Below are 23,062 nucleotides of genomic sequence, written 5' to 3'. Positions count from 1 at the left end.
CTATCGTTACTAATTTGGTCCCGATACTGGTGCCTTTGACGTAATGTATACAAGGTCAGTTAACTTCCAGGGACATAATTTTTTATCTATCACCTTGTTGAGAAACCACAAGATAAAAATTCCACAAAAATTCTGAGATCAACGAACGTATAAACTAATAAAAGGGATTTTCTTCCAACTGTTGAGTAATATACTTACTACTATTTCTCTACATTGTGATTTGCCATATAAGTTAAGTAAGAAGACCTAAAAGTGAAACACAGTGGTGAAAGTGGAAGATGCAAGATTTCAATTCATACCCGCTGGTTTACAATCCCCATACACTAAGGAGATGATCAGAATCCTTTGCAATCGATGGAAAGACAAGTCAAATTTTCACAAACTCAGGGGTCAGATTAAAAGTTTCGCTTCAGTTGCTAGGCACTTAGATAAAAGCACTAATTATCTATAAAAATATAATAGTCACTATAAAAACAGTCATCACCCAGCTGATTGAGAAAATATAAACTCTATTTATCATGAAAATGAACAATTACTTTGGGCAGTCATCACTTCCATGTGTTGCTCTTCTGTTCACCTAATAGATTTAAGTTAGAACATCCAACACAATCATTTATTTTGATTGTCTACAAAGTGCACTAATCTCCTCATTAAGCCTATGACTTCTGGTGAACTACATCATATTTGGAGAAAAAATAAACTGTTGTAGCTCTTCATTATGCAATTTTATCACCAAAGGAATCTATCACTGAAAGCTTTAATTTTAATGGAATTTTTACTGAGAAAATTCAATTTTATTTCTTATTAAATCAGTTTCACCAGTTTTCTATTTGTTGTCAGCCAAAAGCTAGAAGTTTTAATGCTGAACCCAAAAAAAGTATGTAGCTCACAAATGTTCCCATCTGGACCGAGCGGAGCTCACAATTCTCTAAAAGCACTGCATGAATTAACAGGGATGTGGTTCATATCACTAAATCTACAACCAGTAATAGGGACACTTATTCTCTTAATACTACTGGGATCACCATGCGCTATGGGCATACTGTGCCTAGAATCATGTAAGTATGAATGCGGTAAACAAAGAACAATATTGTCTATGTCCAACAGGAGGATTAAAACCAACTGACGTTGTACGGAACTCACTGTAGATACAATGCTAAGTATAATCTTTGCTAACATAAGTGCTACCTTGTACAAAACCAACATGTATCTCGACACTTCCAGCAAACATTTCTGCTCTAGTCGGAGATTTGAATAAGGAATCAGTAACCTAGAGCACTGAGTGTCAGGTACAGGAAAGTTTTATTCAGATGTGAAAAAAAGCCATCATCTGCCATTTGTTCTTTTTTATGAAGAATTAACATTCTCACCACGAGACCAATTTGCTCAATAAGTTATTACATTCACCTTCTTACTAATTTCCTTTAGCTGCTTTCAAAGTAGTCTTGGAAATTCAGATACATTTTTCATACTCACTTGAAATTTCAACCAAAAGGACATTCTCTGTTTTTCAACAAGCAACAAGAACCTCAAATTTTCTACTGAATAGTATTTTTTTTTTTCCTGCAGATGGTACTTCAGAAGACAACTGTAATTCAGATTCATTGCGTTTATGTACTTCAAGCCCATGACTATTTACTATCAGAGACAAGTTCAAACACTGGAGTTCTCATTGGAGGGAAACTCCAAAGATCAAATTGTATGTTCAAACAACCACATTTTCCTTCTATGGTTCCAGCTTTCTAAAATCTGAGAGTCCTGCTGTTAAAACACCCTCCCATAAGCCTGAAGAAGGATAAGTGACCTACCTTTGAAAGTCCGCCTACTTCCAAATAGAAGCAGATAATGAAAACATTCCAGGTGACCCACAGGGCAGTCCACACCGTGTACTAAACACAAAGCCGGATGAAAGCAAAAAGACAGAAAAATAAAATGTGAAGATGAAAGAGAACTTTATACCGAGCAGATCAATAATAAAAAACCTGATATCGGTAAGATTTGTTCTTCCGGGAACAGACAAGCGCAGAGAGGAGTTTTCCCTGCAGAATTCCCCTAAGAACCATAGGAAATTACAAATCCAATATTCATTGCTGCTCTAAATACATACCAATAAAACAGATTTATTATTTACAGTTTTACGCTGATCCTACTGATCCTGGCCAATTAAGTCCAAAATGCTGACTTAAACACTGTTTTTCAGGGCAACTGTGAGTCATTCATAAATAACGATTTAGCTCTGTTAATGGAGATTCCAGAACAGCACAGTAATTTAAATAAGCAAATATTATTAAAATGATATTTAAACATTATGAAGAAAGACACCATCAAATTAAACAGAAGATATACTGACCTGATATTTGGATATTTTCCAAAAACAAACAGGTAAAGGCTGAATCGGACCTCTTAAGAGTTTTTCAGTAAAAGATATTTTGATTACATTAAAAATAGCTCACTACTTCTCCAGCCCTTGTGGCCATGAACCTGGTCCTACAATACACCCTGAAGAGATGAACGTAACCGTATGTCTTCTGGGGGCTCCAGGGGCCTACCCTAGTGCAAGACTGAACTCATACTCCACCCACAGCATGAATGGGAGATTAATTTGTCAACCTTAAATCACCTTTTGTATTTCAATTGTCAGCATAATTGACTGGCACTATAGCCTTACAGATGCACTGTTTACCTATAAAAGACTGTAAACTATGTCCCCAGCAGTACACCTCAGGAGCATTTCTGTCTGATGGGCTAAGGGCACGCTCGGCCGCACTGGAGCTGCACCCACCTGAAAAACACAGTTAGCAGCAGCACTGCCACTTCATATTGACGTGCTTATAACCTTCACGACAGAGAACTGCTGCTAAGTGCCTTTGCAAGTCTAATTAGCTGTGACCAGGTGAGGCCAATATGCTATTGTTGTGCTTCAATATATTCAGTAAAGCTCAACACCCTAATCTATAATATGCTGGATCCTATTGCCATCACATGGATGTCATCAACTTGGCTTTCCTGGGCAGTACTGGGTGATGTTCCGCTCTTCCTTCCCTTCCCTGTGATGTATAATGAAAGGTTCAGGTGAAGAGGATTGAATTTTTCCCCACTTTGTTTACCGCCCACATGTATACAGTGTCTTCTGGACACCAAACAGGTTAATTTAATTGAAATTCTTAGGAAGTACTTAGGCAGTTTGGAGATGGCTACGGTGTAGGAAGTAGATCATTAGTAAACAAAATGAGAGTAACACTCCTGGGCTGTTTCCTCTGGCTTACAGAGAAGGGCAGTGTGGGAACTGAAGGCTGGGTTATTATAAAATATACAAAGCTGCTGTGGTCTCTGAACAGTACAAGGTCTGTACTATCCATGGTCTCTGAACAGTACAAGGTCTGTACTATCCGTAAGATTAACTTAAAAGAGGATATCATGTTTTACCACATTTGCTGTAGTAACTCATCATAAGCTCCTGATTTTCCAGCATATGTCCTCAGAGCACCAGGTGCAGTGTGTTCAAAATTAATAAACACTTAAAACACTTAATAAAAGACCAGCTGCTCGTAAAAAGCAGATTTCAGAATATTCAGGAGAATTACCCTATTTAAGAAAGTCTTTTTTTTACCTGTCTATGAATGAAATCTGTCATCGCAACCACAGGAAATCTACTTGATCTGGCAGGCCAAGCCAAATCTGTTGATGGCCTTACTCTGTCCCATGGGCACAGAGGACAACTCTGAACCACGCGGGCAAAAACTGTCTGAATGTGCTTCCCCAGGGCAAGCCCCGCTGTTTTACACGGTCAGGACCTGTTTGGTCCCTTTTCTGCCATGCTGACTACTGAAAGGGAAGGGCAGGTCCAAAGAGTGTGGTGGCCTTGGCAGTGTTAGGCATATGGTTGGACTTTATGATTTTAAAGGTCTTTTCCAACCTAAGCGACTCTATGATTCTATGAAAGCAGGTGTGCACCTTCAAACCAGCTGCTGTGTATGGAGAGGCTCTTCCTACGCTCTCACTGAACTGCAGGGATATAAATTTAAGCTCTATTTGCTTTAAGAATGCAATAATTCATATTTGGTATTTAGTACCTTATAGTTTTTAAAAGTAAGAAGGTTATTGTCCAAATTTGAAAACACATCTTTTTGGTTTTTTTTCCTTGTATAGGAAAAAAGTTAGTAGGTAGTTAAGGAATTTTACATCAAAAGAAAAGTTTTAAGATAGCAAAGCAAGAAAGCAAAATTAGGAAATGTCAGGATTCTGGTTATATATGCCATCCTAATTTTTCTCTTTTGTGGACATGCCATACAATGCAAGCATTAATTAAATCATCATAGGAATATTTTTATTTTAAAAGACCCTACCTTCCTTAATACATTTTATGAACAGATAACTCAATACTTCATTTCTCTTTGTCGCTCAGACCCCACTCTGAGAACAGAATATTAATTTCCTCATGAGGTTTTCTAAGATGTAATGTGTGAGAGCTGCACAAACATTAACTAATTTATTTTATGTTGTAGGGGAATGATACAGCTCTCAGAATGCAAATTATGTTCTGATACATGCAGAGATTACATTCAGAAGAATTCATACATTATAGGCATCCAACTTGAGATGCTTAAGACTTTGTTTTTTCAGAACGCTTGGGCTCATAGAGTGCTTTATAAGCTCAGTGTTCAGCTCCCTGCGGCTGAGCATTCAGCACTTGTGCAAATGAGACCACAAGGTCTCAAGACAAGAACTCAGAATGCAAAGGAAAAACAAAGCACGTGAGAAATTTGCTTTAAGTGACATTCTTTGTGTCAAAAAGGGTTTCAGTGGTTGAGAGCTGAGATAAAATTCAGCTTCCCAGCACACTCTTCACAACAAAGGCAATCCTTTTCGTTTTGCTGTCACACATCTCATTCTTCCCGTGTCTTCTGTTTCCTGCAAATAAAGTTTCTATTCTGTAGCTGTGATCACCAGAAAACCCCCAAATGTCTCTGTCCTTTCTATTGCAACTGAGGGGCTTTTTTGCAACTAGAAAATTACAACTAGAAAAAAATTGGTATGTATCCGTGCAGTTCAAAACCGCAAATATATAAAAGGATCACATTAAAACTGCACAGGAGAGCTTTAATAACAGCTTTTCTTAACTTTTGAGTGTTTCTTCCTGAAAAATGTGTAATACTTTCTGAACATTATGTGTATGTGTGTAAATTTATATGTATATATCTTCAAGGTGTAAAACAATAATTTATGTGGCATCACACTAACACCTGCTTGGCTGGCTAAGAGAGGTGTAACTTTTAGATCCATGATGAAGATCTCCCTTTTTTGCTAGCAGAGAAACTGCCCGCAATCCCGAGCTGTTGTCCTCTGTATGAAGGGGCATGTCGTGCACCCCGGCAGACATTTGCTGTCAAGGGAGGAGCGGTTAGCGTCTGAAACATCAGGTCCACACTGGTCCTCAGGGTTCATTTCCTTCCCGAGGCACCTCACCTAACCCGTTTCATGACCTGACCTGCCTCTCAATTTCTCCTGTCCCATGTCCTGAACACTACCTTGATGGTCCTGCTGTGTCTGCTCACTCTTACCCTCCCAAACCAAGTGTTTCCTGCCCCAGTTCTTTGGCCAGCCAAATTCCCTCCCACCTCAGCTGGTCTCGTGCTCAGCACCCCAACCCTTGCCTGACATCTGGCATGAAGAAGGAATTTTCCACACAGGTTGAATTAATAAGAAGAGTTGTGGTTATTTTTATTTTATAGCCCATATGTTGCACTACTTAAAAATCACCTGGATGTTTTCGCCTAATGGATTCCTGCTGCTGGAAGGACCCAGGACACTGGTAAAAAGTCTTTGCTGATTTCTCCCCATGATGCACCGAATACTTTCTTGCTTTTGGTCATTTGCACTAAGGATTGTATACTCTGTGGTGTGAGGAAGCATTTGGGGTCTTGTAAGTTAAGTGGAGAGAGTACTCCCCAACCTTACAGTTAAATACCTATTCAATTATTGTCCAACCCAGTAGGTTCCTTTCAGATCCCCTTTCTTAATGCCAGCCTCTCTACAATAGTGAAATTTCTATACCTCTTTTGACTCTACATGTCATATTGAAACCAATGCAGAGATATCTTTCATATACTAGTGAAATACAACCATTTCTAGAATCAAATCATCGGTATTAGAGCGACACAATGTCACAGAAAGAAAGGGTTAAGGAAAAATGCAAAGGTGTCTTCTTAAACTGAAAGGTAAGAGAGAAAAGGGAAATTTCTAAGTTTGACTATTACAAGGATTGTGGGATAAGTTTAGCCTTAATGAATAAACTATCTCAAGTGTATATTTAATCGGAAGTGCAGCGCCTCCTCTGACAGCGTCATGGCATTAGGGGAAATGAATGTTGGCTCAGGGATACTTCAAGGGAAAGGCAGCAACTACCGAGTCATCAGATCATCTTCCTGTAATACTTGGCTGTGCCTCAGAGGCATCAGTACTCACTTAGCCATATTCGTGAAAGATGATAAGGAATGTGGCATAAATCAACATCACGGAACAGTAACAACTCAGGAATTACCAGGAAGGATATTCAAGGAGTCATTCTGGATGCCTAAATATTTCACAAGTGCTTTGAAACTGCAAGAGTGTTTGTATAGCATTTGCTTGAATCCTGTGTAGAGTATCCTGTATAGCTTTTCTTCTGTTTTTTTTTTGTTTGGTTGGTTGGTTTTTTTGATTTTTTTTTTTAAGAAACTGCCTCCTGGCTTCTCAGGTGTACACATTGCCTATATATCATATTATTTAATGGCATAAATTAAGGCAAGCAAAGCAGAGATTTCCACCTTATATTCCCCCTATTTATGTGTATTATTTTCATCTCCCACTCTTCATTAATACATTTATGTTCAGCTTTGGGCCATGTTTGTGCAGTCTTAGCTATATGACTCATCGTTCAGAAGGCTTTTGAAGTCCCATAGAAGAAGTAGGAGAAGGGAAAAAACCAACTTTAACAAGCATTTTATCATCATTTTTAATCAATTTTAACAGCCTGAAAATCTTGCTGGTGATAGCAAGTTCTATCAAGAAAGGAAAAGTATGCACAAGGAAATGGATCACAGCAGCTCCGGAGCTGCATGACAGGTGTGTTACAGCATAGTTAGAACTGAAATTTAGCTGTTTTTTTCTTCTTTGCAAATGTTTGGATAAGTTTCAAATGAGCTAATATGGGAAGATTAGGAATCAGCTCTGCACTTTTATGTCCCCTGGGAACTTTGCACTGATTTATTTCAGCCACAAAATATTCAAGTACTGAATATAGCACATCCGCTTAGTGACAGGACAAATTGTTTGATCTAAATTAGAAATTACTACAAAAACTATTAGAGATAATTATTGGATTTAAACTAATTGGGACATTTGGAGTATATGCAGTTGCTCCCTCTGTCTCTCTGTGTTTCTTAAGCTCTTAGGACTCAGAATTTTACCTATGAGCAAGTGAAATTCCAGATTTATTTCAGAATCACCATCCTTATAGTCCTATATCTGAAGGGTAGCCAGCTGCTTTTGTGTTTATCCAGCTTCTATCGCAGCCCTCACTGAGATACATGGCTCTAGGTACCTGCACCAAAAGCCTTCTCGGTTGTGTCTGCAGAACTACAGTCTCCTATTTGACTGCAGTGTAGATGTGCTTCAAGTTATGGCCCTACATGTAACACATTTATTCACTTGCTTTCGCATTTCTGCTGTATGTTAAATTTTGAGGGGAGAGAACATGACATATGCAGCATAGGATGTCAAAGTGAAAGCTTTTGTGTACCTTCTCTTGTCAGGGAAACCTTCAGGCACAGCCTTCATTGCACAGCGGATAGATTAAAGACCTTCTCTTGAGGTGAAACCAAGGACCCTAGAGTTTGTCAGCTTAAGTCAAGATTCCTAGGAGAGTATGACAGAATATTATGGGGACAATTTGTGCCACATGCACCAGATCAATTTTGTGTAGACAGTTTACGGAAGTAAACTATTGCATCTAACTTGATTCTCTCTTTACTTCAATTTTTTTACATCCTGATGGGATCACATGCACCAGCAATGCTGATGTCTGGGAAGTCTTAAGGAAAAGATAATGGATATCGAACATACTTTTCTTGAAGTAGTCGGTTACTTTTCCAGTTAAACTGGATTTAGCTTAATCTAAACTAGAAGCTTCATCAATCAGAGTACATAAAAGCATGATTCAACATGTGGGGCATTTTTTTGCCAAAGCCACAGAGCCAAATTCTCACTCTACGGTGGGACACCAACCACTAACATACCCAGGGGCTTAGATGTGGCTGAGGCTGCAGATATGGACTTGGAAACCCATGAAGCTTCTCAATGAATTTGGAGCCCAATTTGCTACTCGGAGCCCGGATAAGAATCTAACAGGTGGGATGTGATTTTATGTGGTTTCAGAAGCAGGGAGGCAGTCTATGTCCTTCCCTGGGAGAGGTGCCTCCGGATTACCTTTTGCCTTAGTGAGCACAACCTGGAGCTGGCACTGGTAGGGGTCTGTGCTGTCCATACCACTGACTTCTCTAGGGCTTCTGAGGACAGCCGGCAAAGCCCAGCTGTGGCTGGGATAGCCTTAGGAAGCACAGCTTCTAGGAAGCATGTGTCATTGGAAGAATCTCAGACTACAGCTCAACATGCGCTTTAAGCTGGTGTAACCCTGCACTGCTGCAGAAAGACTTCATGCACTTTTCCGTTTCCTCTGCCTACTTGCTGCTTATTCGCCCCTCACACCTCCTCCCTTCTCCTGGAACAAGCCTCATAGTGAAAGAGGTCAGAAAGCTGACTGGCACTTAACACTGGAAAACAAAATGGTTACTTTTCAGCTGGATCTGTTCCGGTTTGATAGTTTATCAAGTGGCTGAACTGATGCTTATACTGGTGCAAATGAAGGAACAGCACAGAGACTGAAGGTAGCAGCTGAGCAAAAGGAGGATTATTGCCTATGCTGGCTTGAGGCATTCACTGAATTCAGCCTGAGGGTGAAGCTAGACAAGAGGCTGAGCTGACAAGTTTGTAGCTTGCAACAAGGGAAGTCTTGCATCTCCTCCTTTCCCCTCTGCCTTCGCACTGCTGTTCACGACTGCACAGTCCCAATCCCTGCCTTATGCTGGCCTTGGCACCCATTGGGAACTTCACAGACTGGATTCAGCTCGCCATCCCAGCAAAAAACTCCCCACTTTTTACTAGGTTGGTTTTTCTGACAGGTTAGGAGTGGAACTGGCTTACTGAAGGGTCCGGTTAACTGCTGCCAGAATTGGTGGAGAGAGTTCGGAGAAGTATTCAGCCAGGGAGAAGAGTGGGAACAGGCAGGCAGGCAAGCCACCCGCTTCTGCTGCTGTTGAGCTGTGAGGCTGGTTCCAGACAACTTGTGTACTTTCACCCTTCAGACTTCAGAATTTTACTCAAACTATTCCTACTTCACTGGGAACCTTACGTTAGTAAGGATAGGAGCTGCTCTAAAGTCTTGATCTTCCCAAGTAGTAAGTATTTGCACCCACTATAGCTTGAGGTCTTAAATATATGCTTAAAGTTAAATCAGAGTGTGAGTTCAGTTAAATCTGAGGATAAAGTATCTTGTTGAGGTGTTTCTTTTGTTAATTACAAGTTTTCTACCTCTGCTTTAAAACAACTTTAATATAGTCTAAAATGATCATTTACATTGCAAAAGATATAGAAACAGTCAACATCTGTTGTGTTTCATTTGAAAACTAAGGCAGTGCTGAACCTGAGGGGCAAGAGATTTTGTGGTGTTGCACTTCAGACATGAATTTCCCACGTAATTACTGATGTTTACCCTCACTTGCTTCTGATGTCTTATGTATAAAATGGAGAACATGAAGCAGAAAGGCGAGTCATCTCTGCTGCCCAGCTCTCCAACCACAGGTAATAGATAAAAGTGCTACTATTTACATCAATCCATTTGCAATTACTTATAGTCCGCTTGTGAAGCTTAGCTAATGTGAGTATAAAGAACCTCGGGTGCAGTTTTTGTTCACTTTTTCTTTTAAGACATGACAAAGAATTACAGGATTCCAGGCCTGACTACAAAAGATGAAGCTTTTAAAGTATTTGTTTAATGAGCTTTGCTCTGTAGACATTTATTTCATTCTTTTGCGAGAAAAAAAATATAATAACTTTAGCCTCTTAAAATCCATTACTGACTACACAACTGAAATGTTCCAGATCAGACACTGCCGGGTAAAGACATAATATTCATCCATTCAGGAGACATTCTGGGGGAGGAAAAGGGGTATTTTTTGTTGGCAGTTTCCTTTACGGCTTTGAAAGTGTTTTTTTATTCCTGGCTATGTCGAGAACATGGAAGAAAAATCTGTGAAGCTTCAAGTTACAAGCATCAGAGACAATTTACAACAATTTAGGGTCAAGACCGTAAATACGGGTCTTGGCAAAGTTAGATGTAAGTGAGAAGGAGATTTCTTTGGAACCCATGGGTCGGTCACAGGACCAAAGGAATTTCTACAATCCTTGCTTCTCCCTGTTCAAGGGGAAGATACAAGATGAATATAACTTGACAATTTCATCTATTTTTTTAAATGGCTATTGATTCTGCTTGTGTATTGCAAAGAGAACAACAATTTGTATTTCTTTTCTTCATTTGTGCATTGCCTAATTGTACATGTTCCCATCACCCATCAAGGTATTTCATTCTTTAAAGAATCTTACTAAGAACTTGTATCATGGTCACACTTTTGGTAGCACTTTCTCTAGGTTACCCATTCTTGATAGTTTCCAAAATCTGAGAAATGCCACTCAGTAGTCCTAAATTTGCAAAAAGACATGGAGACCTCTAAAGTTTCTACAGAAATACCATCTGGTGTTTTGAGGCCATTTTTTGCAATGTGACATGTTTTAAAACAAATTGCAAAAATAATAGATAAAAAATGAGACTTACCACAACTATATATCGAGGCCTAAACTGGATGGTTCCAAACAAACCCAAAATGACAACTATTATTTGTAGGAAATTGCCAAGGATAGGAGCCCATTGGAAACCAAGGAAGTCAAAGATCTGTCTCTCTAATGCTGCCAGCTGTAAGAAAACACATAAACAGAACATCCACTTTTTAATTATGGGTGAGAGAGAACACTTGACATTTTGTTATTTGCACCAGGCTTCACTAGGCAGAAGTACAGCAAAATTCTGAAACTACAGTTCTTGGGTGTAGCCTTTGCCGGTGTTTCAGTACACTGGTATCTGAAGATAGCTACTAGTCAGCATACAGTTCTCCTAATAAAAAAACACTTGGCAAAACTCTAAGAAAATGCTTGTAAACCCCTCATATAATATAAAACTACCTCTACAAACCAAATGCACACAAGTTTTATTCTATTCTTGAATGCTGGAAACTCTAAGGCTTGAAAATGTTTATTTAAATACAAAATTTGTTTTTTAAACAGAGGCTCATGTGAACCTTGCTATTGTTAATGAAGTATCATCATGCTCCCTCCTTTCCCCATGTCTTTGTTTTCTTAGATTTAGTCTTAACTAGACCTGACTGCAAGTTCCTCAATGTATTGCTAAAGGAGAGAGATTTTGGCCAAAAAGGGCAGAGCAGGCTCAGAGGAGACTCAGATGTAGCTATTGGGTAAGCTCCCGGTAGTTCCCTAGTGCAGGAATTAAGGAAGACTGCTGGGACCTCCTTGCTACCTGAGGCACAGAGGTAGCCTCAGGAACAGAAAGGCTGTAGAGAGTGTTGGAAGACATTGGAGTAAGCTACTTCAAAACCTTCAGCCAAATGAGCTATCTGCACTCTGCCAAAAGCTGCCAAAAGGTTACTTAGGGCAAGAGCAATCAGAAAGACATGGTGGCAACCTAATGGCTCTCTTCCCACTGTCCTCATGGTATTTTGGGGGTGGATTTAGTTCGGTGTGGAAATGGAGGAAGCTAAGAAGCATCAGCCTCATGGTTCAGGTAATTCCGCATTTCCGGATGTTAAGCAAAAAAAAAAAAAAAAATTCTTCTGCAAGCACTTTTGCTACTCATTTTTGACAATCCAGTCTATTGTTCCAAAGATACTAAAATCAACTTTCTCAGCAGCACGCTTATTGACGTTTAAGCTTGGTTCAATATTTTTCCACCCATAGCAAGACATTTTTGAGTAGCTAAACAGAATCCTACTGAGAAACCAACTGAGTTTCTGTGCTTGCCACAATTTATTACACATCTACTTGATTTTACTACATTGTTACAAACCCTAAAATTTACTGAAATATGCACTTAAAATATTTATAACTGAGACAGATGGAGTAAGCATGGCCCTATGAATACCAACCAAAGTACTATCATATGTGGGTATTTCACATAAAGCATTTCATTTTACACATAATGGCCAGAATCAATCCTCACCTACAAGACGGGGCTAGGTGTCACTGAGAGCAGAATCTGTCTTTTCTGTATAAAAATAATTCCTTACACCAGTCATGAAAAACACGTTCTCTATGCTGAGGTTAATAAATATGATAAATCTAAACAATTAAATGAACAAAGGTTGAATCATCAGCTTGGCGCAGTTCCTCTGCAATCAGTAAAGTTACATTGACTTTTATCAGCTAACCATCTGGCCCCATATATAGGAATGAAAAATTATCACACAACAGACAATGTTGAAATGATATTATCCTCTTGGACATGAACGACGCTCCCATCTTAACAGAAATTATCTTATTCTTTTCATGCTGTAGGTAAGGCAGAATGTCAGAGGGAACACCAGTCCCAAGTGAGTGAAGCTGTTGGCTCATGTGGCATCAGCTATCTACCTTGCTTTTGTCATATTCTGCCCTCTCTTCTTTTAACTCATTGTCGTATACCACCTGGATCAATAATTAATTTTCTTCCCTAGATACGGAAAAGAACTACAGAAGTTAATGATAAAATCCAGAAAATGACACATTTACATGGACCTCAGCTGAAATTTCAGTGCCTAATGGTGTGGCTGTCACCTTCCTGGACATATACGGATACACAACAACAGTGACCCCGATTTCACTCCTATAATGTCTTCACCTTAGAGCAGACTCACACGCATCACAATAATGGCCTAGTTGGGATTTTATTAGGGACACCTCAGAATCACTTGCTTTTTCAAACACACTCTAATGTGTTCCCTCAGGCAATTCAAGTATCTCGCATTAGGGAACACCACTGCCTGTAGCTTCCTGAAACCACAGGATACATCACACAGTACAGTACAGTACAGTACAAGGGTGCCCCAAATCCCATGTGTGAGATGACAGAGAGTTTCAAAACTCTTTGGCACAGACAGAACTCGCAGGTTATGGTATTAGCAACAACGTACCAAGACTCCTGTCCTGTATCACATAGGAAGACATTTATAACACCCATGACCGGAGCCAGAGCCTGTTTCATTCCACCACTACAGGTGGAGATCTTCCGGGGTCAGCAAGGCACCTAAATAATTCCCAGACCACCATTTTTCAGAGACTATGCATCTTCTTCTGACCCTGGCCTTCAGACCCCTTCTTTAGAGTCCCAAACTTACCAAATGAGTAGAAGATGGAGTTGCCAAATCAGATTAGAATCTGCTTATCAGCCATCTCTTCCCTGACATTCATTGAAACTCTCACATAACCTGTCTTTACCTGCACCAATAAATTGAGCGTGTCCTGTAATGCTCACAGCGCTGAAGGCAGCTGGCTTAGGATTGGCTCCAGTAAAATGTCCTTGGCTCTGAAAGAGGGCATCTGTGTGCAAACTACATACCTACCTACTCAAAATGGTTCCTGGGCATGGGTGAACTGTCTGGAAAGATTGCTGATCACAACAAGCCCGGTTAACATGACCGGGGACTCTAACAGCTCGTTAGCACCCACAATGGCATGCCACTGCCTGTCTGCTTCTCCAGGCACCTGTGAATTTGCTGGTGTAGAGAGTATAGGGCTTGGCCAGAGTGGGTATTGAGAAAATTCATTGACACAGATGGTTCACCGCAAGAGATGTCTGCCTTACTCTCTTAGACATTTTATGTAGTGTCTAACCACCTAGAACTGTCTGAAAGACAAAAGCCTGCAGCCCAGGAATGAATACTGCAGCGTAGATGTGAATGAAGCTGTAGAGTACGTCTTAAACTGGTCCTTGGGAGCAATTTTCAGAGCCACGTAGATCAGCACCTTAAATGCCTGAAAGACATAGTACTGCAACGCCAATGAACACAGACATTGCACTTTGCCAACAGACCCATGTTAACAGGCTTGGTACTCAGCTCATGCCTAAACTGGATCAGACACAAAGTTTGCCTTCATGTGTACCTCCTTGATATCTGCCAAGCGAGCTCTGAGCATGTCTAGCAGGACTGGGCTCCCACAAAATAGCACAATGGCCACAAGTATCTTCCCAAAGATAGTTGTAGAAACCTGTATATGCACCATAGGTAGACATAGACATATAAAAAATAATTAGTCTTCTTATGGAATACTGGTTTTTGTGGTAAAGATACCACTGGAATATGTGGTAAAGGCACCCACCACAAACGCAGAGAAGTAAGGTGCAGTTTCCTCTCCTGCTGCCTACTGAAGTATCCATTCTTCTCCTCCCACCTCTTATCCATTAGGACACCAAGAGGGAGAGCTTCTCCTTGAAGCTGTGTCACCAGCCAAAGAATAAAAAATTGTATTTAGTAAGTCAAGAAGAGGGCACAAGCAGTAACAGGAGTCTACAGCCTGCTGCTTATGGCACTTATCCAGGACTTGTTTGTATTTCTCGCCTGTAGGGCTCGCTCTTTATTTTTGTATACAGTGACAGCACGTAAACCACCAAAGGAGTCCTGAGAGCAGGATGCCAAACATACAGCACCATTCCTTCCCCACTAACAAGCGCTTTCACCATCACTTTCCTGTGCAGCTAAGTCTCATTTATTTCGCTCTTGTCGCCAACACAGGGTAATTTGTCTCATCCCTAAAGCCCACAGAATATATTACTGAAGGGGAAAAAATCTAAAGAAAAGAAAGAGGTAGGAGACATCTATCCTGCTCAAAATACTACTCTTTCCTAAACTACAGACAGTGCAGATAGAAGTTAAAAATCTAATAATTCATTATAATGGCAGAGGAAACATATTAACTTCTAGTTTCTTTATACCATGACCAATATACACTAAATGGAGATAGCATATAAGTGCTGCTGTTCTTATGTCTAGTATTTCACTCCACAGAATCCCCAAGCACAGGTGAAGGCCACAGACTTTTTAGCTCTGTGCAAATGAACAAAAGCAGTCCCTAAACCAGTCTGTGATTCAGGTAATTACTTCACTGCACAGAAATCAATAGATTAAAGGGAGGGAAACAGGTAGCTGTGCACAATTATGGACTGGTTTTGCACAGACGTGAAGAGTCGGTACTAGCTACAGAGATGCAAAATCTCAGTAGCCACAAGTGGCCACCAGTCTAACCTATGCCATGTGGTGCAGGCAGAAAGGAGCAGACACTGCGACAGACAGTTTCACTTGGGCATGTGAGTGCTTTGAAATGTTTCACCAAAAGCATTTTGATGATAAAGAGGCTATCTTTCCCAACGAGAAATTTTCCCAAGAGAACTTCTTGCATGACCAGAGTCTTCTGAAAACAGCCAAAACCCCTCAACCCTGAAGGCAGGACAGAGGTTCCCAAAATTAGCTGGCTCAACTTCTCCCATTGCTAGAAGACAGATATCAACTTAGTAGGGCAGAGAAGCTTGAGGCTGGAGAAATGGAGTATGCTCAATGTGACTGAGGTCCTCTGAGGGTTTACTGTCATACCACTTTCCTAACCAGCGCATGCTGGGAGAGGCTGGCACCTCCGCTACTGGCAATAACTAAGACAACAAAGCTTGGGAGTGTCTACCATAAATTGTTTTTTGATACTGTTATTTTATGATTAACATAAAAGTGGAATGGAAACCCAAACCTTTCTTGCAAATAAAAGAGAAAGGTTTCAGTTTTGGTAAATTAAATACCGGAGGTCTGGTTTTAGTGAAACCTATGTTAATTTGTGTGAAAAATTTTCATAAGAACTTATAAAAATCTATCAAAGTTGATAGGAAATAACATTTTCTTATCGTAACAACACTTGGAAAAGGAGACATAATATTTCTCATTACTGCTGCCAAGGGAGCGCTTTGTTATTTAGTCATCATCAGCACCGACAATCTTGTAATGTAAAGTGCACAACTCAGGAGACCAGGACTAGCAGCAAAATGCTCTAGTGGGACTGTATCAGACCACTTAATGAAGATGTGCCACATTTGTCTTGTTCTTTTACCTCTTTGTTTCATTAAGTCTATCAAACATTCCGCGTACCCCTCTTTCTGCAGAGTGCAAGGAGAAGGTGAAGAAGCTGTAAGATTGGGCTGTGTAAAGGTCACACAGGCCGAAACTTTCTCTTCTGGCCATGCGCAAGCCCTTTTGTGCTAAGAGCAGCAAAAAGTTCAGGTGAGCTGATATGTTTGAATTTTGAACTTCTCCACCTATATGGATCAACCAGATGTGCAGTAAGTTTGGAACATCCTGACAGAAGAAATAGGGCAGCTGTTGCCTTAATGCCCCATATGCTGCATATAGTGAAGGAGTGACAAAATAAAAGGTGAGGCAGCAACCAGCGATGCTGCATAGGATCTACAGAAAGAAATCAACGAGATGGTCCTAGTCAATAGAGAGATCAAAAAACATTTTTGAGAGCAGGCTTCAACAAATGCCCCCTATAGAGTAAACCCCTCCTCTAAATTCTCAGGTCTTATTATACTTCAAAATACGTATCACAAGCTGTCTGAGAGATGAGACACCACAGCAGAGTTAGGAAGTCAACTTTTCAAAATGAGAGTAAAAACTCAATTTTATCTTCTGTCAGAAACCTCACGGATAACAGTCAGTTTCATATTTTAATGGAAATGCTTTTATAAACAACCCGCTAGTTTGAGATGAATAAATGGATCTACATCCATAACAGAAGGAGTCACTGGATCAAGAAAAAGAAGTTTCATATATAACAGATCATTTTAGACAGGAAAAGACCTAAAAAGTGGTGTGATATAAATACAAAAAACATAAAATTGCTGAATATAAAAATAAAAAGTTAATGATATATAGAAATATCTGCAGATTTGATACCTTATAAATTACTGAGTTTACAAAATTGGGAAAGTATAATCTACTCTGCATTTTATATTAAAAAGCTGCTTCAATTTATCATGTAAGACAATCCCTAGAAATTATAATAACCAGAAAAGTATCCATTCTATACCTAACAAACTTGTATTCAAGAAATCTAACAGCAATCATAAAATTAAAAACTTAATAACTTAAAACTATATAGTTTTGAAATCTTTTTTGAAATGAAATAAACTTAAAAACCAGTAAAAAACCCACAAATTATTATGACTTCCCAAATGAACACTGTTTCCCCCGCTTTCAAAAGTGAAAATAGTATACAGAAAATGGAGAATCCTAAAGTACAGTCCAGAGCATTCATATTCCAAGTTCAAGTCAGGAATTATCTGAAACATTTGAATTATGCATGTAAGACTGAGTTGGCTGATGCTGCTAATAATGATCACAGGAGAAATGCCAGGGCACAGCTCATCATCCATACTAACTACTGCTTCTAAGGGTGAAGATGTTTTCTCTCCAAAACACTCTCCTTCATCTTGTGGCCATAAATTTAACCTGTGGCTTTGCCTTCAGAAAGACTTTCCTGGACATGAGGAACCTCTGAGGACTGTTGGTCCTTTTACCATTACCACCAGTTTCCACATCCAACATACCCCACTGAATTACAGACATTTCGGTCCAGTTTTGTACATGCAACTGTTAAAAACTGAACTGATTCTCAAGCCTCCTCCAGGAAACTCTACCTGGAGCTTTAAATGCCCTCTTGTTCTGAAGCCCCAGGGCATCTTTGCTGAGCTCAGCAGTGCACTCACCTTTCCCTCCCACCCCACCCCATCCCATCCATCCTTTCTCCTTCCTTCTTTCTTTCTTTCCCTCCTTCCTTCTTTTTTTCTACCCATATTGCTGTGCAACCCTGAAAGGCTGCACACCAGCACAAGGAAGAGGGCAATCCAAAGGCAGGAATGGAGAGTGGGAGCTGCTTATACCACCTTGTAGCCTGGGTACTCAGCTGGAATAGGGAAGACCTTGGATCAAGGTCATTTTTAGCACCAGCCAGATTTGACTTAAACCCAGTCTTCACATTCCAGGCTTTTAGGCATGTATTTTCTTTTTCTTGACAGATGTTCCACGGAGAAAACATTTTTGTACAACCCTGGGGCAAATGCACAATGTTCACATCATTCTTTTATATTTTTTTGGGAGAATACATACTTTCTAATTTAAGGGGGAAAGACATCAAAAAGCTACCAAACTAGTCTAAATAAAACACCAGCACTGGAGAGGGAAATATTAACTTACCAAATGCTAAAACCTAACAGGTGAAGCAAGAAGAAGGTTAAAAAAATTAATGCAAATTTGGTTGCATTAAAGACTGGTTAAGTATAAAACATTTTTATACAAATTTATACTCTTGCTGTAACTTCAGAATTTTACTGACAGGCTTGACTTCAGTAAGAAAAATAAGATTTAACACGAGAGAAATGTGAGGTTTGTAATGGAGGGGAGAAAATTTAAATTTGAAGTGGAAGGGTGGTACCAGATGATCGCTCTTGACCGAAGAATGCTATTTAGGAAGTTACTGTTCCTCAGATAAAGGTTACAGCCTCCTTACCTGGGACTTACCACCTTTCAATAGAAGCTTCATAACCAAAGGTGAGTGCAGTCTGTGTCACAATGAATTTTTAAAATTTGACTTAAATCACTTCTTTATACCTTCGGTGGTGGTTAAAGCAATCATCTGACCACAGAGGAGATTCCCATTAGATTTTTAATGATCTGAACTCACTTGTCTAGGTGAAATACTAGCTTTCCCGTGATTTTAAGATGGTAATCCCTTATAATAGCTCACTAAATACCACAAGATTATGTGTCATGAAGGTTATATATATGAATTTCAGGGAAGGTTCTGGGTAAATCACTAATGTTTATAGTAAGTTCAGTTTCATGGAGGAAAAGAGAAACTGCTAGCTTTCTGACAAGTAATTGTCACAGGAAAAAAACCACCCCAATGATCTAATATCAGAAGTGCCTTTGCAGTGTTGGCCAGGTAGGTAATTGGCTGTCAGTCGGGTAGATGCAAGACTGGATAAAATATAATGCAAAAGAAATATATATGCTGAAAGAGCTCGGTAAAAGAGTAGTAGCCGAGGTTAATGAAGGCCAAAGCATAGAAACAAAGAAAAGAAAGGCGGGTACGAAACAAAAAACATCTTTCTTTTTAAGACAGTCTGTATTGCTTTTCAACAGCGGACTTTGCAATTATTCATCAGCTACCCAACTCATATGGAAAATATTCAGAACTAGGTAATGGTCTTTCCACCATTCTTGTAAGTGCTTTAGTGAATGAGTTCATTGGAGAAGGGTGGTAGTGATAAAACATAATATTGCAGAAGACATCATATTTTGGCAAAATAATTAAAAGTATTTTTTCTGAGGAAAAAAATGCGTCACTCATCAATACTTTACCAGAAGCTCTTTGATAACTGATTAAGGAAAAAGACATGTAAGTATTGGGCAGTATATGTTCAACCATTTTTAAAAGCCAATACACTGGCTGGTCTCAGAACCAGCCACCACTAAACTAATGGCAAAGAAGTTGATCCCACCTAAGAATTTGGTCCACAGTATAATAAGGAGACCTAGTAAATGCCAGATCTTAGAAATCTATAAATGTACTGGTAATATGCTGAAAGGGTCCTCTTCCTTAGCTCATTTTCTCCACATCTTAACAAACACATATTTTTTTTAATATCATTATTTAATGTCATCAGACAGGCACAAAACAAAGGTAATTCATAAAGGAAAAATGTTTTCCTAATTATGTGTACTAAAAAAGCCTTGCAGCTACCCCAGTGACATGCAGGAAGCTTTGAAGTGATGGGTTGGATTTGAGGATGTGGTGTACTTTCACCAAACTGAGCCTGAGCAGCCAGTTTTGGCTCAGTCAAAACTCCTGTGGAGGTCAAAAGGAGCTGTGACCGCATCAAGGCTGCAGGACCTGGCTCAGAAAGGCAACTGTAAACTACTTAATGATCTCATCAGCGTGGAAGGAAAAGTGTGTTAATATTTATTCTGCAGGGTTGCCTGACTGCAGTGATATAAAAGGTGGCATCAAATAGTCCCAATTCTGAGAAAACTATGGGTGCCAGCGTGATATATCCAAGGCTGACTGTTACATCTGTACCGAACAGACACTACAAAAATGCAGTTACAGTCTATGGGTAGCCATGATAAGGAAGAAGCCAACTATTGAAATAAAACCCCGTAGCGCCAGCTCGTTACAGCACAGTGATTTAAGATTGAATTTCAACCCTCCAATGAAGCTGTAACTGATCCCAAAACACTAAAGTCAAGCCCCTTGGCTGGTTGACCTATACAATCCTGCAAACAGCTGGAATGAACGTGCTTATAGTGGCATTTAAGACTCCCTTGGTTGTTTCATTTAAATGCCAGCACACATACAGCAAAAGACGGTGCGAGAGATGGTTATAGGTTAAAGATCTTTAAAGATTCCTATCTCATTATGAATGATAAAGTCCATGTCAAAAGATACTAGAGAAAAGGGAAAAAGCAAATTAATATTTGTCTTCTGTGTAACTCTATCAAGCGGTGTCTTTAATCCAAAATAAAGCTTTTATTTGCCACACCATTATATCCCTTTATATCTTCAAATCCTGAATTCTCATAATTGTCAGGTGTGGTTTTTTTCATTTATTTGCACATTTGAAAACATCCAGTAGATCTATGTACCTTCACAGGCTTCCTCAATCTCTGTTTAATGGTTGAGCAAAGCACTAACTAACAATAGTGAGAAATGAACGTTTACTACTGCTTTGAATTCCCAAGGCATAGTAAGTAATGCAAGGAGGTAACTGGTGATGCCAGCACTTGATAACAGGGATGCTGACAACCCTAGATCCCTCCTAGATTCTGATTATTATTGTATCCAACCAAAAAAAAAGAGAGAAAAAGAAAAAGCTGGGAACGCTTGCCACAGGATCTGTACCCAGCCCATCCCCAGCATGAACAGACAGACTGTGAGTGTGTGAAGGGAGAGAGGCTGAGACGGGCACCCAGACTGCAACGCATGAGATGAATTGAAATCCCTGTAAGGTAAACAGATAAAACAGTATTTAGAGCCTCTAGTAGATGAATGGCATGCTCCTTCCAGCCAAAGAACAACCTCTACTCTTATGAAATGCATCAAGTGATCTTTAATGCCTTATGAACTGCTGGGGTTTAACGTAGGCTCCAAAAGAAGATGAACCAGATGGAGCTCTCCTTCCATGGCTAGGGAAGACACATGTTCAGAGTTCACAAGGAGCCGGACAAATCAAACAGTTCATTGAAGGTCGGAGTTTAACCAAGTCAAATCGTTTGATAATAAGCTTTGGCATAAAACATGAAACAGTACTAATTGACTCATGCCAGGTCTTGTGAAATATAAAGTTTCCCACAGGACGGTGCATATTCTGTTAGGGTTTAGTTTGTGGTTCCAAAGAGGCAGTCTATCTTAAATCACCAATTCTCTTCAGGCAAAGCAAAGTATTAAGCCGAGGCAGCAAAGTAATAAAAATCATCTGCTGCCTGTTACCCCTAATTTGAGCCACAGCATAAAGCCTATTTCCACAGCAGGGAGGAATTCAGACATCTGCCTGAATTTTTCCTTTCTTTCCCCAGAAAATTGTGTTTAGTGCCCCTCTCAAGTCCCAGCTAAGCAAAAATAGAAGAATGAGAGACTGCATCTGCTTAGATTCGCCAGATGCACAAGGGAAAAACAAGTAGTTTAGCACCGGCTCAGAAGCCTGATAATGCGTCTAAATTGATGTCTGCATTGCAGTTTGTTCATTTGCTATCAAATGCCAAGTTCAAGCGTACTGTAAACAATCATGGATCCTTTGACTCCTTCATTGTATATGGATTTGCTAAGAAAACTCTCTGATATTGGATCATTTCACGTTGCTGCATAAAATAGGGGAAAGTCCTCCTCTGTTTAGAGCATAGCAACAGTATCCCTCCACCTCATGAGTTATTTGGCCAAGAAGAAGGGTTGTGATGAGGACAGAGGATGCACTCCCTACTTTCACACGCTGAAAAGGCTGCTGCTTTTTTTTCCTTTGATGAGAGGAAAAGATATTTAGTGAGTATTAAATTGACCTGAGTCTCTTCCATAGCCTCCTTTAGTATTATCTTCTTTTTCTCCCTTTGGAACTCTGTCTCATCCCCACAAGCAGCCAAGCTCACCCCTTTGAGGCAAGTCAAGTGAGACTGTTCATGACATTATAATTCAGCAAGTCAATTTACACTGTTGTTAGGAAGGTAAACTGAAGTAACTGAACCCAAGGCAGCAACATTTAGAGCAGATGTCCAAGCCCATTATTGAAAAATAATAATTACAAAACTGCTCTTTACTCATTCTTCTGTATAATAAGAACACCTAATGCTTCCAGCAGTTCTGTTGCATGCTGAAATCCCGCAAACTCTCAAAACATAATGCAGTATCTGGACTAGCATATACAGATCCAGGTAACTGGCTGGATGTGAGCCACCAACAGTTTTATGTGGAATGCCCTTTGCACTAATTTTTTTTTTTTTCTCTTTCAAGTACCATACTTTAATATCAAACGCCTGATCATGCAACCTGGACACACATACAGCATCCCAGGAGCATCCTCTTGCCAGCTGTTATCAACAAAACATAGGGCAACTGTTTTCTTTTCTTTTTCTAACCTCTTCCACTAAGGGAAAGAAACAGATAGGACTGAACAGCAGCCTGAAAAATTATTTTGACCTCGTGTATCTAAAGTAATTCATCAACAAAGTTTATTGTATGAATATCTTCCTATAGGGGGCTATATTTTACAAAGCTTTCTGCCTTGTCTTTCAAAGCTTTTTCTGCTCCTACGAAGAAAAGAACAAGAAAGAGGAGA

The 23,062-nt window shown here is 39.7% G+C and overlaps 1 protein-coding gene across 2 annotated transcripts in view; it reads right to left on the bottom strand.

Annotated features, from left to right (window-relative positions):
- The window catches only part of NKAIN3 (sodium/potassium transporting ATPase interacting 3), a 376,682-nt gene that overhangs the window by 188,770 nt on the left and 164,850 nt on the right, over window positions 1–23,062 (bottom strand). For both annotated transcript variants that reach the window (XM_063326950.1, XM_063326951.1), the window contains exons 2-3: window positions 10,928–11,065; window positions 1,809–1,889 (exon numbers count right to left, since the gene is read on the bottom strand). In XM_063326950.1, the coding sequence (XP_063183020.1) occupies window positions 1,809–1,889; window positions 10,928–11,065 (219 nt within the window). The remainder of the gene's footprint in view (window positions 1–1,808; window positions 1,890–10,927; window positions 11,066–23,062) is intronic.

The sequence above is a fragment of the Chroicocephalus ridibundus genome, chromosome 2, assembly GCF_963924245.1.
Source record: "Chroicocephalus ridibundus chromosome 2, bChrRid1.1, whole genome shotgun sequence".
NCBI classification, from domain to species: Eukaryota; Metazoa; Chordata; class Aves; order Charadriiformes; family Laridae; genus Chroicocephalus; species Chroicocephalus ridibundus.
This window is presented reverse-complemented; position numbering and strand designations above follow the sequence as displayed.